The sequence below is a fragment of the Lithobates pipiens genome, unplaced genomic scaffold (assembly GCF_037356315.1).
Source record: "Lithobates pipiens isolate NorthernLeopardFrog02 unplaced genomic scaffold, aLitPip1_a1.2 Scaffold_25, whole genome shotgun sequence".
Taxonomy (NCBI): domain Eukaryota; kingdom Metazoa; phylum Chordata; class Amphibia; order Anura; family Ranidae; genus Lithobates; species Lithobates pipiens.
The window spans coordinates 90389231-90404931 of NW_027507787.1; the positions used below are offsets into that span (position 1 = coordinate 90389231).

General features: G+C 41.1%; 1 protein-coding gene across 2 annotated transcripts in view; it reads right to left on the bottom strand.

Moving 5' to 3' along the window:
* Positions 1-6876: 6876 nt before the first annotated feature.
* The window catches only part of FTSJ3 (FtsJ RNA 2'-O-methyltransferase 3), a 68927-nt gene continuing 60102 nt past the window's right edge, over positions 6877-15701 (bottom strand). For both annotated transcript variants that reach the window (XM_077454663.1, XM_077454664.1), the window contains exons 20-22: positions 14895-15078; positions 13484-13578; positions 6877-10457 (exon numbers count right to left, since the gene is read on the bottom strand). In XM_077454663.1, the coding sequence (XP_077310789.1) occupies positions 10277-10457; positions 13484-13578; positions 14895-15078 (460 nt within the window). In that variant the 3' untranslated portion in view covers positions 6877-10276. The remainder of the gene's footprint in view (positions 10458-13483; positions 13579-14894; positions 15079-15701) is intronic.

Consider the following 15701-nt stretch of genomic DNA (forward strand, 5'->3'; position numbering starts at 1 on the left):
CTCAGCTGGGCCAGAAGCCACAGGACCTTCAGGGGAAACTGGAATAATATCCTCAAGAGTTTGATCTCCTGTTTTTAAAGGAGGTACTCTTAACCCTGTATTGGTCTTGCTCCCTGTTCATCTTTTCCTGGAAGACATTGCTTACAAGTATGGGAAGACAGCACTCCCTCTGAGCGTCTAACTGTAATCCAGTATGCAGCAGCTATTACAGTTTTAACACTGTCCCCTTTAACCTGATGCAACTGTGTCCAAAAACCTACAGACTCACATGCCCAACAAGCTCTATGCCTCCACGCTCACACCAGGTGAACTGCCTCTTTTTAAAGGTCCCAAATGGCGCCATTCGATCCGCATGGAAGGCGTGGCACCTGAATGTATACCGCAAGTGGCGCCAAAATACGGAGCATGCGTGCCTGAAGACCACCGACTGTAGGAGGCAAAATCACCTCAATAGTGCACGCGTACGACCGTACGGCAACACCACGTGCGCACGGCACTGGTGTCTCCGCATGTGCCAGCTTTTCATCGTTATAAAACACACAGCATGGAGACATTCTGTAACAGCTTTGAGAAAAGACACAGTAACAGAGGGGAACATAGCAATCCCAGAGGAAGTACTCGCCAGTCCACGCTGCAGGACCTGAAGAGCCAGGCCCAATCTTCCCCCATCACGGCGGGTAGGGCCTCTGTGGACCTTCAAGGACCGGGTCCCCCATCTTGGGGTCCACATCCTTGGGCCTGTAAAGCACCCTTTGGGTTTATCTTGGGCAAATTAATGACCAGAATACCACTATCCAAGGGTCCAGCGCCTAAATAGGACACATTACAAGCAAAACCTCATTCTTGCATCGAGGCTCGGGTACCATTCCTTTAGCTTCATGCCATCCGAACGGATCCGATTACAACGTCCTCACTGGAACGCTCAATTGACGAAACATCCCAGATAGTCATGAATAACTGCTCTGTGTCCCGTAAAGAAAAAGCAGATTTTTAAATACAGCTTACCTGTAAAATCCTTTTCTTTGAATACATCACGGGACACAGAGATCCCTCCCCTCTTTTCTGGGACTTTCATTGCTTGCTACAAAACTGAGGTAATTCCCGTATGGGAGGGGTTATATGGGAGGAACCTTCTTGCTATTGGTTGCCAGTGTCCAATCACCTAGAGGTAGCGTATAACCCAAATAGTCATGAATAACTTCTCTGTGTCCCGTGATGTATGATAAAGTTTGTCTGTTCGCACAGCCAAAAGTCTGATGAAAGCGGAAAAAGTTTGTCCGATGGAGCATACACACGGTTGGATGTTGCTCTGAAACGACTAATTTGCATGTTTGTTGTCAAAAAGTCAGATCGTGTGTACGGGCCTTTACAGCATGTACATGCCCCATGGATAGGCAGAAAATATGCAACATGTAATCATGACTTGTCTGTACCTGTTCCCAAGCTGGCACTCACAGCCTACTGTTCTGTCTCCAAGGCCATCCGACCTGTCAGCACATGGTAATGGCTGCCCTTCTTCCTGCCTACAATAGGCTAGGAGCAAATCTGTGCCCTCTAGTGGCTGGGGGAAAAGCTGTTTTGCTACAGTTACTTATTTAACCTGTATACATGATATTGCCCTAGAAAGGATCCCGCAGGTTTTGATTTGTTACTCACATGTAGGGTTTCTTTTCATGGTTTTAGATATTTGCGTGATTTTTTTTCAATACTTTACTTTTTACTATATATATGTTTTGATCAACATTGGCTTGTTGCTTTCTTTTCCCATTGTGAGCATTCGAGAGCCCGCTATGGTCTCACCTTCTCCCCAATTTTTGCTTCATATATACGTTTTTGCTCCAGGGAAGAAAGCCCGTCATATTGACGGATTAACCCTTTGACAGTCAGAACGCTCTCTTAATAGAGACACTGCAAACAAATGCAGACTCACCATTCCTCGCTGCAGGGTACTGCTGGAATATCACAGTGACCCAATCTTCACCCATCACAGCGGGTTGATGTCATGCCAGACCTTCAAGAATGGGGTCCCTTCTGTATGTAGGGTCCACTGCTTTGGGCCTTGTATAGCAATGTGACCAAGGTGCTGGAACTCAGGGCCCAGCTCTCCTAAGATAATCGTTACAGGCAAAACCTTGTTCTTTGGGATCAGGTACCATCCATTTCTTTGGCTCTTGGAATGGATCTGATAGCGTAGCTGCCTGACCCTGTTCGGGCCCTCTAAGGAGCACTCATTAACCGTGACCGACACTGGCAAAAAAACAGAGGTACTCCCTGTAGGGCAGGGGTTATATAAGGAGTTAACTTCCTGTCTAATTGATTACACCAGTGTCCAGCACCTGAAGGTGAGATATAACCCACTTAGTAATTACCATGAGCCTCTGTGTCCCATGATGTATGATAAAGAAAAGTGCGCTTGTAAGACCGCTGCACAAGTACGGTGTGACAGAAAGTATTGCAACCACCATTTTATTCTACAGGATCTTAGAAAAAAAAAAAGTATAATGTTTAGGGGTTAGTAATTTTCTAGCAAAAAATACTATTTTTAACTTGTAAACAACACATCTCAAAAAGAGGCTCATCCTTAAGTGGTTAATAAAGACTCCATATTCTTATCTGCTGGATCTTTAACCACTTAAGACCCGGACCAATTTGCAGCCAAAGGACCAAGCCCCTTTTTGCAATTCAGCACTGCGTCGCTTTAACTGACAATTGCGTAGTCATGTGACATGGCTACAAAACAAAATTGGCGGTCATTTTTCCCCACAAATAGAGCTTTCTTTTGGTGGTATTTGATCACTTCTGCGGTTTTTATTTTTTGCGCTATATACAAAAATAGAGCGACAATTTTGAAAAAAATTCCATATTTTTTACTTTTTGCTATAATATCCCCCAAAAAATATATTAAAAAAAAATTTTTTTCCTCAGCTAAGGCCGATGCGTATTCTTCTACATATTTTTGGTAAAAGAAAATCGCAATTAGCGATTGATTGGTTTGCGCAAAAGTTATAGCATTTACAAAATAAGGGATAGTTTTATGTCATTTTTATTAATATTTTTTTTTTTTACTAGTAATGGCGGCGATCAGTGACTGCGACATTATGGCGGACACATTGGACATTTTTGGGACCATTGTCATTTATACAGCAATCAGTGCTGCACTGATTCCTGTGTAAATGACACTAGCAGTGAAGGAGTTAACCGCTAGGGGGCAGTGTAGGGGTTATGTATGACAGTTTTTTTTTTATTGTAGGGGGCGTGGTCTGGCATGTGACATCACTGATCGTCTTTCCCTATAAAAGAGAACAGACGATCGGTGACAGCCACAGTAGGAAGCATGGGGAGAGGTTTGTTTACATAGACCTCTCCTGGTTCTTCAGCTCTGTGACCCGATCGCGGGACAACAGCAGCGATCGGGTCCACTGATCCCGTGGCCACGGTCACAGAGCTCAGGACCGCTGGGTACTTAAAGAGCCACGTACAGGTACGTGATTGTGCCCAGCCGTGCCACTCTGCCGATGTATATGTGAAGGAGGCGGTCCTTAAGTGGTTAAACACCTGGGCATTATCTACAGGACAGGTAAGACTCTTATTCACAGAGGAAATGGCAGCGTCCACAGATAGCATACTCAATTTTCTTATATACTTTTCCTCCATAGGGTACAAAAGTGCAAACCAACGGATGCAAGGGACCTGTGAAGGCCATAGAGATCCTAAAGAAAAGGAAACCTCAGGGACCTCTACAGGAGGCCATTTAAATCCTGATCGGACAATCTCCGTGAGGGACTGGATTAGCAATCACTGGGATTGAGAGGCTGAAAATGGTTCTTCAGAACCCGATTCCTCGGAAGTAGAGTCTGTGGCCTAACTTTCTGCCCAGTCATTTACTGCCACGTCTTCCCAATCCTGTTCCAATGAAGGTGGGAGCTCAGGTGAAGGGGATCTATCCCATTTCCTTCCACCTTGGGAAACTAAAGCAATCATACCTGCTGTTTTTCCCTCCAGCCCAGCTAAAGCTGATGCTAAATTGTCGTTTGTGACATAGCGGTGGGAAAATGCCACCAAAGGCGCCGGCACAGGAACTAGGTGTACAGGTGAGGGGGAATCCGAAGAGCCGCCGTCCTCCTATTAGGATCATCCCGGCTGGAAGCCTCCACACAGAAGCGCAGCCGTACCGCAAACACCACTGCCCAAGTGGACAGAAAAAAAATATGACACCTGGTCCTATAAAAAAGTAAGACTGCAAATACATTTTTGGTTTACTCAAGTGCAAAAAGAGTTTTTAAAAATATTTACCATTCCTGCCATAGAATTCTGCTAAAAAGTGAGATCCAAATCTTCCCCCATCCCGGCGGGTCTCTGTCGCTTGGACCTTCAAGAACCAGGTCCCCCTGAATATGGGTCTGAAGCTGTCATTTCTCCCATAGTTGTAGGACTTTGTGAGGAGTTTCCATAGTATGGAACATTTGTTTTTATTTTTTACTTTTACTTTTTTTTTAATCTCTCTTTTTTTTACGGTTTTAATTTTGGAATAAAAACATTTCCTTATTTGAATACTACACTATGGGAGCCCATATCTAATTTTTTTTTTACATTAAAACCTTATCTATACTGGAGAAAGCGCCTAGTTCGTCCAGCTGCGGGATATCCTTGGAAGGTCCATAGGAGCTGGATACTGGTTGGAAAGGTTGGAGCCTGACTGCATGATCTATCTTGGGAAACAGTATCGGTACATCAAGCCTATATGCTATGCGAGGTACCCCTGTAGGGGTTATTGGAGCTGGTGAGTGGGGACCCAAGACTGGGAACACTTAAAATTCACCTGGAATTTGTTCCTGTGTTTATCGTCAGTGCCAAGCACTTAATTATCACATAAGACTCTGATTAGATTGATTTTTTTATAATGTATTTTTTTGGACTTGGCACGTTAATTTTTTGGGGTAATTTTATATAATTTCAACTATTTTTTACTATTTAAACATTTGTCTTACACTTTTGAGACTATTTTTATAGATATATTAATTTTTTTAAATACTTGCATTTTTGTTATTGGAACCTCACGGTTTATGTATCACTTCAAACATTTATTTATATTAAAGCGGGAGTCCGCCAGGAGTTCCGCCATTTTTTTTTTTTTTTAAAAGCCAGCAGCTACAAATACTGCAGCTGCTGACTTTTAAAATAGTGACACTTACCCGCCCAGCGCGCCCGCGATGTCGGCACCCAAAGCCGATCTCTCGATCGTCTCTTGGGTGCTGCCGCCGCCATCTTTTGTATGGGAATCAGGAAGTGGAGCCTTTTCGGCTTCATTTCCCGGTTCCCTACTGCGCATGCGTGAGTCGCGCTGCACAATAATGATAGTCCCCGCTGTCTCTGGGATCCGTGTGTTTCCCAGCAGGCAGCGGGGGACTTTCGGAAAGGGGCGTAGATTCTGCGGAAAGGGGCGTACCTTCTGCAGAATCTACACCGGAAGTGGGTGCAGATACCTGTACTGTACAGGTATCTGCACCCCCCCTCCCCCCTGAAAGGCGCCAATTGTGGCGCCGGAGGGGGGGGAGGATTCCAATGAGCGGAAGGTCCACTTTAGGGTGGACCTCCGCTTTAAGTTCATATTTATTTGGCAACCTAGTGAGGTTTACACCACTGGTATATGCACATTGGTAATTTATTAGGATTACACTATTGATATATGCACTTTTATTAGTCACGATAGAGGCACATAGCACTTTCATTATATAGGTATCACCATTTATCCTCGTACTTGCACTATTATCATTCTAGTCCCCTTTTGGGGACCTAGGGTAGGCTGCACACCTTATTTCCCCTTTGACCTAAGCGCGGATACATCATTATTTTATTTATCCCCCTGAATATGGGGGCACTACCTTGGACCTGTAAAGCACCCTGCCGGAACTCCTTTGGGATCTTTTTACTTACCAAGCATCTGGATCCCAGGGTCCAGCGCCCGGAGTGTCACATTGCAGGCAATACCTTGTAATATTCTTGTGAAAACGAGGTTTCGGGTACTATCCATTTTAATGTATCCCCATCCGGAAGGATCAGATTATTTAGCCCTTTAAATCCTTCAAGATCTGTTCCAGGACCATTCTTTTAGGTAGACCATGGAGAGCTTCTCCAACCCTGGCCATCACCTTAAAAAGACACTGGCGAAAAAAACTGAGGTACTTCCTGTGTAGGAGGTGTTATATAGGGGAGGTCTTCCGGTCTATTTGGTTTGCCAGTGTCAATTCACCTATAGGTAGTGTATAACCCAGTTAGTCATTATGGCTGCTCTGTGTCCCCTGATGTACGATAAAGAAATAAAAAATTTTTGGAGATGCACCTGTATATCTGTAGCGTTTACTTTTCTATCTCCAAAGATCCAAGTGTTGTTCTCTCTTGTGCTTTGTGCCTCTGTTATCAGCATATGTCACTTCTGGCAAGTTTTTCCAAACATGAGATAAAACTTGTGTTGGGGAGGAGAGCTCAGCACAGTTTGTCTATTCACAACACAGTTTCTATGCTGAAGGGGGGGGGGGGGGGTGTCCCTTTCCTCTAATCAGCTCTCACACACTAACTGCAGCACTCCACCCCCCTCCTGTGCTTTCATCAAGGATTTTATCTAAAACTAGCCCTTTTGAAGGGATGTACAAAAGAGAAGAGTGCAGATTAACAATTAAATTGTATGTTAGAGGATTTGTTAAATACAATCTGAGACTATTCATTTCACTGGGTATATGGGAAGGCTTACAACCACTTTAATAAAAAAAATCTGCTGATGCTTATGTGATCTACAGGAGTAATTTTTCTCAACAAAAGTGGTGTTTCACAAGGTACTATATCAACAAATGAGAAACAAAAAAAGAAATGCAGCATTGATAAAGGTCCCAGAACAGCTGTAATTTATTCACAAATTTAAGCTGTGTCAGTGTAATTTATGACATACAACAAATCTAAAATAGAAAATTCATATTTTTACATACCTTTTGTAAGTCCAAGATTTTACATGATTAAAACAGAACTCCAAATGCATCACTAAGGACCTTGTATATACAGTTATGTGAAAAAGTAAGCGCACTCCATGAAAATTGTTGAATATTTAAACATATCTCAGCAGGCAAACAGATCTCAAGTCAAATAGTGCTACAAGTAAATGTGACATACTTGAACAAAATGACAAAGTGTATCATTTTCATTATCTAAATAAAATAAAAAAAATGCAGATTTGTCATGCTGGAAAAGTACATACCCCCTAAATCTAATACTACTTCAAATCTGTGAAATGAAAAGCTGGTGTTTGATTAGAACCTCCTTATGAAATATGTAAGTGGAACTTATCTTATTTAACCACTTCAGCTCCGAAAGGTTTTACCACCTTCATAACCAGGCCATTTTTTGCTATTCAGCACTGTGCTATTTTAACTGGCAATAGCGCAGTTACGCAACACTGTACACAAATTTTTATCATTTTTTTCACACAAATAGATCTTTCTTTTGGTGGTATTTGATCACCACTGGGTTTTGTTTTTGCGAATGAAAAATTCTAAATGAAAAAAGAACTAAGAAAAAAAAAAACTATTTTCTACTTTCTGTCATAAAACATATCCACTAAAATCTAATTTTATCATAAATGCAGGCCAAAATGTATTCTTTGGTAAAAAAAAAAAAAAAAAAATCCCAATAAGTGTATTGGTTTGTGTGAAAATTAGTGTTTACAAACTATGGGATATATATTGGAAAATGTATACATTTTGATGTACTGACGGCCTATCTTATTTCTTGAGGTCTCAAAATGCCAGAACAGTACAGATTCCCCCCAAAATGGCCCCTTTTTGGAAAGTAGACAGTATGAGGCATTTATCAAGAGACATGGCACATTTTTTTTAAGTTGTAATTTTTTGTCACAATTTCTTTTGAAAAGAAATTTGAACAAAATTATAATTTTTTTTTTTTTTACATGCGGTCACCAGTGCAGTACAGCATCATCATATGACTAGTGTGGCATTTGTAACAAAATATTTTTTTATATACTTTCATCAGAGTAGTTTCACTCTAGTAACACTACTACTCTGGGGGGGGGGGGGGTGATAAGGGTTTTTTTTTTTTTACACTTTGGTGTTACAATGAAAATCATTTAACAAGTTTTCAACTGTCATGAATGGGTTACATTCATGCCTGCTGTGATCTCTAATGATCGATAATTGGCTACAGCTAATCACAAGGTACAGGGTGCCCTGATTGGACCCAGGTACCATGTGATAACTGTGGAACAATCACAGCATAGTCAACATAGCTGGTATGAATTCATTCATACCAGCTGTGCTGACATAGTGATTACATGATTACTGGGCCCAGAGTACCAGGATTCGCAATCCGCTGTGCCCTGCAGACATGGTTATACATTCTCTTTTGCTAATGAGATATGTGGTGTCATGCCAAGATCATGGATAGATCACAGGTCAGATAGAGATTCATAGAGATAGAACTATCATAAAGATAGAGCTCTCTGAGGCTTTCAGAAAGAAAACTGTGGCTACCTAGGAGTCTGGCAAATAATTTTTAAAAGGTCACCATATTATTTGAAATCAATTATTGCACTGTAAATAAAAATCTACAAGTGGTGTAATTGTGTATTATATGGGTTATTTTTTTTAATCGTTTTGCAAGTGTTTTCCTTATAATTTGTTACATAAAAATTGCAACTACCGTTTTATTCTCAAAGGCCTCAAACAATTCATTAAATTGGGAAGTTTTATTTAATTTTCAGAGCTAAAATTTTCATTGTAACACAGGTGGAAAAAAATGGATAATCTTTATATTGAATTAACTATACATTCATAGCAAAGTGTGTTTGATGAGAACCTGAGACTATTTGTCTAAATGATGAATAGAGAGCTGTGGACTGTCCTAATCAAGGCCCTGATTTGATTCCCATTTACATTTTGTAGGTTATTTTGAAATGAGCATTTTGTGCAAGGAAACTCACAAACATCTTGTATCTGAGGGATTTTTTTTATGAAGAAGTGGTCAAAACTTTTACAAGTCTATGGCAGCAACGGATGGGCAGTTTTTCAAAATGTCTACAAAAAGTCAATTCTGCCATAGGGGGAATACCACCCTTTGACGCCAAGGATGTACTTACATTTTCCACAGTACATCAATTACAGCATTGATATTTTTGTTGAATATTTGAAAAAGGAAAATGTTCTCGTTATTACCCATGTATATCATCTTTATCTGTAGGCACGGTTTTGAAAAAACGGTTTACCATTTGCCTGTTCAAATAGAAGAACAATAATTTTACTTAATTTTTTACATGGCTGTATATAGTTTTAGTACAAGGAACTGTTCATACATACTTTCAGCTTCCGGTTTGCTATAAAGGTCTGTATTCCAAAGTATTTGTTCACAGCAGTTCGAAACATGTTTGGCAATTATGAGGCTTAGAGGGCCTGAAGACTGAAAGTAGATCTCTGTGTTTCATCTTGTGATATCATTTGTAATATCATCTTGTGCATCCATTCAGCTTTTTTTGCCAATGTAATGCACTGCGGTAGCTTTAAAAAAAGCTCTCAAAGTCCCCAGCTTCTTCCAAAAGCGAATCTAGACAGAGCGCTTAACAACTGAAATTTGACCCAGTAAGGAACTCCTGCACATGGCATAGGTTGCAAATAGCTAGTGATCCAGACTTCTGAGGTTGATGTTGAAGAACGCCTGTGCCTTTGGAACAATGTATCCTTTAAGGAATTCTCTCTCCCCCATGAGTCTAACCCACCTCGTATAAGTCTTCTTCTCATTTCCATAATTTCTCACTGGGCATCCCTGCTGGCATAATAAATTTCCTATTAATGCACAAGCGCCGCCGTCCCACTCATTCCTATGGGAGAGCTGTATTCCGCTGGAGGCCACCATGAGTAAGGCTTTCCCATAAGAATGAATGGGGCAGCAGCTTGCATGCACATTAAGGGGGGGGGGGGGGGGGAATTCACGAAAGGACAGCTTATAATCGTTGTACAGTTGCCCTTACCATGCAAGATACCAAGCGCACATACAAACTTTGTGTTTCATTTATTTACTGGCACCAACTTGGAGCCCACAAATTGTCACCAACAGAAATGAGCTTCAGTTTCAAACAAAGGGGTACAGATGCCCTTCATTGTGGCATAGGTGAAACCAGTAACTGGTAGTAGACTATAGAGATCTGTTCATACAAGATATATAATATCTATAGGAGTAGTCATATGACCCATAAAGGCACTTAAAATTCCCCATGTGATGACTACTTCCTCTTCCTCTGTTGTCTCTGCTCTCCCCTCATGTCCTTCTTCATTCTTCCATCCACAACCTTAAACTGCCCTTTGATTCCGGGAGGACGGCGCACCTTCTTTCCAACACCTTTCTTGGATACCACATATGTCACTTGGCGCTTCTCCTTCCCAAGGCCTGCTTTCTTGTATATACTGCAAATGTAAACAGCCAGAAGTAATAAGTAAACCATTACAGAAATATCAACTGATAAAAGACAGGTGAACTTTAGTCTTAATGTCCACAGAGAACATGTTTGGAATTGTCCAAATGCACATTAAAGTGGTAGTAATGTCAGCATTGTGAAAAGTTGCTGACAGGCAGGGTACGTATGACAGAAGAGACCCTATCGTCTCAAATGTCAGCTGTGATATACACTGAGCCGTGCATGCACAGCTCAGCGAACATTTAGGGCCCAAATCTGTGCTGCTGCGATGTGATGCAAACGTGCCTCTTAAATGGCCAAAGGCACAGAACGCAAAAAAAAGACTAGGCGAAGATAGAAGCGCCCGGGACCCGCCGGATGGATCATAGTTCAGCGCTGGAGGGCTCGGTTTTACAAGCAAGTGGCATAACATGCTGAGCATACTAGTACATTATCGCATAACCCACCTGGGGGACCCCCCAAAAAAAAGAAGCTAAAGCAGATTTTACTACCACTTTAACCCATTTACGACCAGATTTTTTTTTCTTATTTTTCACAGATCATAAAAATGTAATCTCCTAAAGCAAAATTAGGATTTTTATTTTAACTTTAACATTTTTCTTGGTGCACACTACAGGGCTCTTCATATACATGACTACTTGGATTATGTCACCACAGATCAGGTGGCCAAAATAAGGCAGGAATTCCCCACCCAGGCATAACCCCTCCTGTGCAGCTCAGTTTACATTTCCAGCATGGTGTCTTTGTGCTGGGATGTCTGAACACCTATACTTACATAATTAGCGTTATGTGATCCTGCATTGGCCAATCAAGACAACCAAAGAAGCTAGGGAGAAGGTGCTGGCACTGGCAAGGGGCCTCACAAAGCCCAGACCTTTGCTGGGGAAGTATTTCCAGATTTAGCTCACTTTAAGAGACTATATCCACAGCACTATGGTGCATTAATGTGTTGCATGAAAGATGCTCAATGATTTGCAAATGGTTGCCAACAAACTGTCAAATCAGATCTCCCTATTTTGTAGTAATTTATTGTGTTGTGGTGCGCTGTAATGCAGGTGCATTAGCAGAGTGTTGGGGTCAGGGGAGAGGCACTGCAGCACATACATTAAAATGTGCATTTGCTGCCCGCCATGGCAACAATACAAGTTAAAAGGAAAGGTCTTTGGCATTTCCTACATACGGTTTCTCTCTTGAAGCCAATTTGTGCTGCACTGTCAATATATGGTAAAGTAAATTGGGGGTAGGATAATTTAGGTGTATGTATAAAAAAAAAATAAAAAAAATACAGTGGAATCTTGGATTACGAGCATAATCTATTCCAGGAGAATGCTTGTAATCCAGAGCACTCGCATGTCAAAGTGAGTTTCCCCATAGAAGTCAATGGAAACTAAGATAATTCGTTCCACAGTGACTTCTATTGTATGCAGAACCTATACATACATAAAATTGCGCAGATACAGGTCAAGAACATCGGATAATGTTCACATCAAACACCCTAATGGGGAAGAATGTGATCTCTTTAATTCTGAATGTGACATGATTGCTGGTGCCAGACAGGCTGGTGTGAGTATTCTGTTAGCTGCTGATCTCCTGGGATTTTCACACAAAACATCCTCTAGAGTTTTTTGAAGAATGGTACAGAGAACAAAACATCCAGCAAGCAGGAGTTCTGCAGAAGGAAAGGCCATCCTGAAGAGGTCCAAGGTAAATGGCCAGATTGGCAGGAGATGATGGAAAAGCTACAGTAACTTAGCTAACCACTCTTTATGACTGTGGTGAATAGAAAAGCATCTCAGAATGGAGAACACATGGAACCATGGGGAGGATGAGCTACAACATCCAAGAGCAGAAAGATGAGGCTGAAGGACACAGGGTCACCCAAACTAGAAAAATGTAGCCTTGGTCTAATGATTCTCAGGTTCCTGCTGAGGAATATAGATGGTAGGCCAGTTACCAGATCGGTATTCAATAGAAAATCTTTGGGACGTAAGCAGGAGATTCTTTGCATGAATGTGCAGCTGACAAATCTTCAGCAATTAAATTAAATCATGTCAATATGGACCAGAATCTTCAAGAAATGTTTGTGAAACGTGTAATCCATGCCACAAAGATTTCAGAGGGCCAATAAAAGCTGCAGAGCTGGAGGTGTGCCTGTGTGTAAAACCAGAAAGTGAACAGGCAGCAGCTTCAGCTGCCCACAGTTAAAATGGATGCAGCCAGACTCAGTGGAGGGAGATTTCTGCAGCATATTTGGCAAGTACAGAATCACAGTATATATAAAATAATATGCAAAGTGGTCGGAGGGAAGCTTCAGAATGGCAAAGATGTTTTTATTACAAATTATGTGAGCAGACTGCAGTTCCTCTTTAAATGAGAAGTATGGCCAATTTTATTTTTTTGCCCATACTTCTTTTGTGGGTTATATGAGTAAACTTAATGTTGTGCTTCTGTACCCTAGAGTCAGCTTTTAGTGGGCTATAGTTCGCTGTTCAGGTTCTGGAAGGAGCCCAACCATATTGTCAAGGTCAACAAGACAACGGCAGCACTAAAGGGGTATTACATATTTAAATCATATGATAATGAACACAGTAAAACGATACGCAAATATGTCCATATTTCAAAAGTCCATAGTTGTGGATTCGCTATGTCAAGCACCAGTGGCAGCACCCTTAGAGTGAAGCAAAGAATCTGTAATATCAAAGGGGAACACAGAGGGTCGCTCATGTGTTCCCCTATGATATGGTCAAGGTCCACCAAGCTGCCCGATTGACAGCTGGCTCTCAATGTGCAGCTGTAACCCGAAGCTGTGTCCATCCCTTCTCCAGGCCGGCACTCGAGTGAGCACTGGAGGGGCAGAGTAGAGAGCTGCAGCTAACAGTCACTGGTCTTTCTTCTGACCAGAACAAGAACAGTATTCAGTCTCAGGGCTGATGTGGGACAGCTGTGATGAGTATAAAGGTTTGTTTTTAATTCCCATACTTCTCCTTTAAACAATTCCCCAAGAAAGTCACCAACCTGCGAAGATGAGATGCTTTTTCTCTCTCTGAAATGTCTACGGTGTTAACCACTGCTTCTGCTTTTTTCTTGGCTTGCTCCATCTTTTTTAGCATCTACAGAATAAACACACACAAAAAAGATAAAAAAAAAAAAGTTACTTATGCACATAATCCTTTTATTTCCCAGCAACTCAAGGCCACAGGCAGAGATGATCCTGCCAATGAGCATGATTACAAGGTATTCACTATGCATCAGAGGCATCGGGTTAGTAAAATCACTGGGAAAACAGCAGAGAATCATAATCTGCATCCCAGTAATATATGTTGTCAAATCCCGACACAATCTGAAGGGGTGGAGCTTGCTGCAACAGTAAGACATAATAAGTGGGGGCAGCGCTGCAGATAAATTCCAGGTAACCCACTAAATTTAAAGTCTTATTACACATGAATAACCATCAAAAGATTCTGTTCAGCCTGTGTGATCAGTCTTGGGTTCTTCTTAGAGGGTAGAGGGGGGTAAATTATCCCCAAAATGGTTGCTCTAAATATAGGAAAAAGTCACAATGGGTGCCTGGGAACAAATCCACAGAAAAGAAGAGTGGACAACACGGTTATGAGCCCACATGTCCTTATACAGTGCTGTGAAAAAGTATTTGCCCCCTTCTTTTTTTTTTTTTTCCATATTTGTCACACTTAAATGATTCAGATCAAACAAGGATTCTGTATTTACTCAAGTTATCTTTGTGTAATATTAAAATTTGTTTAATGATCTGAATCATTTAAGTTCGACAAATATACAAAAAAAAAAAAAAATCTGGAAGGGGGCAAATACTTTTACTTTTTCACAGCACTGCATATGCCAATCTGTTTCTGGGGCTTTCACATGCTTCCTTCAACATGGTGAATAAAAGATAGAGATAGAGATAGAGATTTTTTTTTAATAGATGTATATATTTTATACTGGATGCGCATTTTTATATTTTTTCTTTTAAAAAAAAAAGTAAAGTAAACTTTTTGAGTCCTAATCAAGAGGCATGTAGAAGCCCCTGGAACACGTACATGTATACGATATAAGGAGATACATATTCTATTTTAGGCTCGTACACAGTGTAGCGCTCCATAATTCTTTTCTGCTGACACTTTATTGATCGTCACACTACTAAGATGCTGCCTGGAATCTTTCTTCCAAGACCACCACTGTACAATGCAATAGAGCCTGGGTGGCTAACAGTGCTAGCACCATCATTCCAAGCCATATCTTGGTGGGTGAGGAGGGGTTCCTGTGTAAGTTCACCTTACAGATTATTTTTCTTGAATGTAGTATTTCAAATGTATATTTAATGCCAGCTAACTGAACTGGCTGAATTGTTTTACTGTCAGCTTTGCTTGAGGCCACCTGTCATTCAAATCATAATTACAAGACATCTCACCCTTCTTCGCTTCCTGGCTTTTGCTTCAGCCACTTTCTTGATTGGCCGAGCGTTCAGCTCTCGTTGCCTTTGGCGGTATTCCTCCATTGTCTGACGGTCTACAGGAATCTGGACATTACGATGCTTGCGTTCCTCAGAAATAAACCAGTCTGGCAGTTCGTCTTCATCCTCATTAAAAGCACGCCTGTGGAAAGGTGGAAAATGAAGAAGATGAGGAGAATGTATCTAAAATGAGGATAAAATACAGAATGTTCAGTATATCCAAACTCTTCATTCAATTTGTACTCCGTAATCTGGCAAACTCTCTAAAAGATTGAACATTAAGAGATTTTGAAAAGCGACTCTGAAGTTTATTTTCCAATCGTTTTTACAGAGTACAAAAATGCAAAAATTTGTATTAGAACGGTGCAGTGGCAAATAATGCCATAAGCCAAGCAAGTCTTAGCCATCCAAAGCGTAGACAGTATTTATGTATATAGATCCACAGTAAAACAAAAGGGAGCAAAGAATGCATCTGTTAGCAAGATCACGAAAGTAACCCAAACACATAAAACAATATGATGTCAGGTTATTACAGTACTGGACATTAAGTCTAAACTGTGTTTTCTATTCCAAAAGGGATGGAGAAAGTCAAGTATGATAAAGAAATGCAATGCTGTGCTCCGAGTACCAGAGAGTTGGGGACCAGGATCTTCTATATGACCTAAATGCATAAAAGTCCAAAGGCCTGCACCTGATCAGCATGAGAACAGATGACGAAAAGAAGAAAGAAGCAGGGAAAAAAAGGAGAGCAGATCCCCCACACCC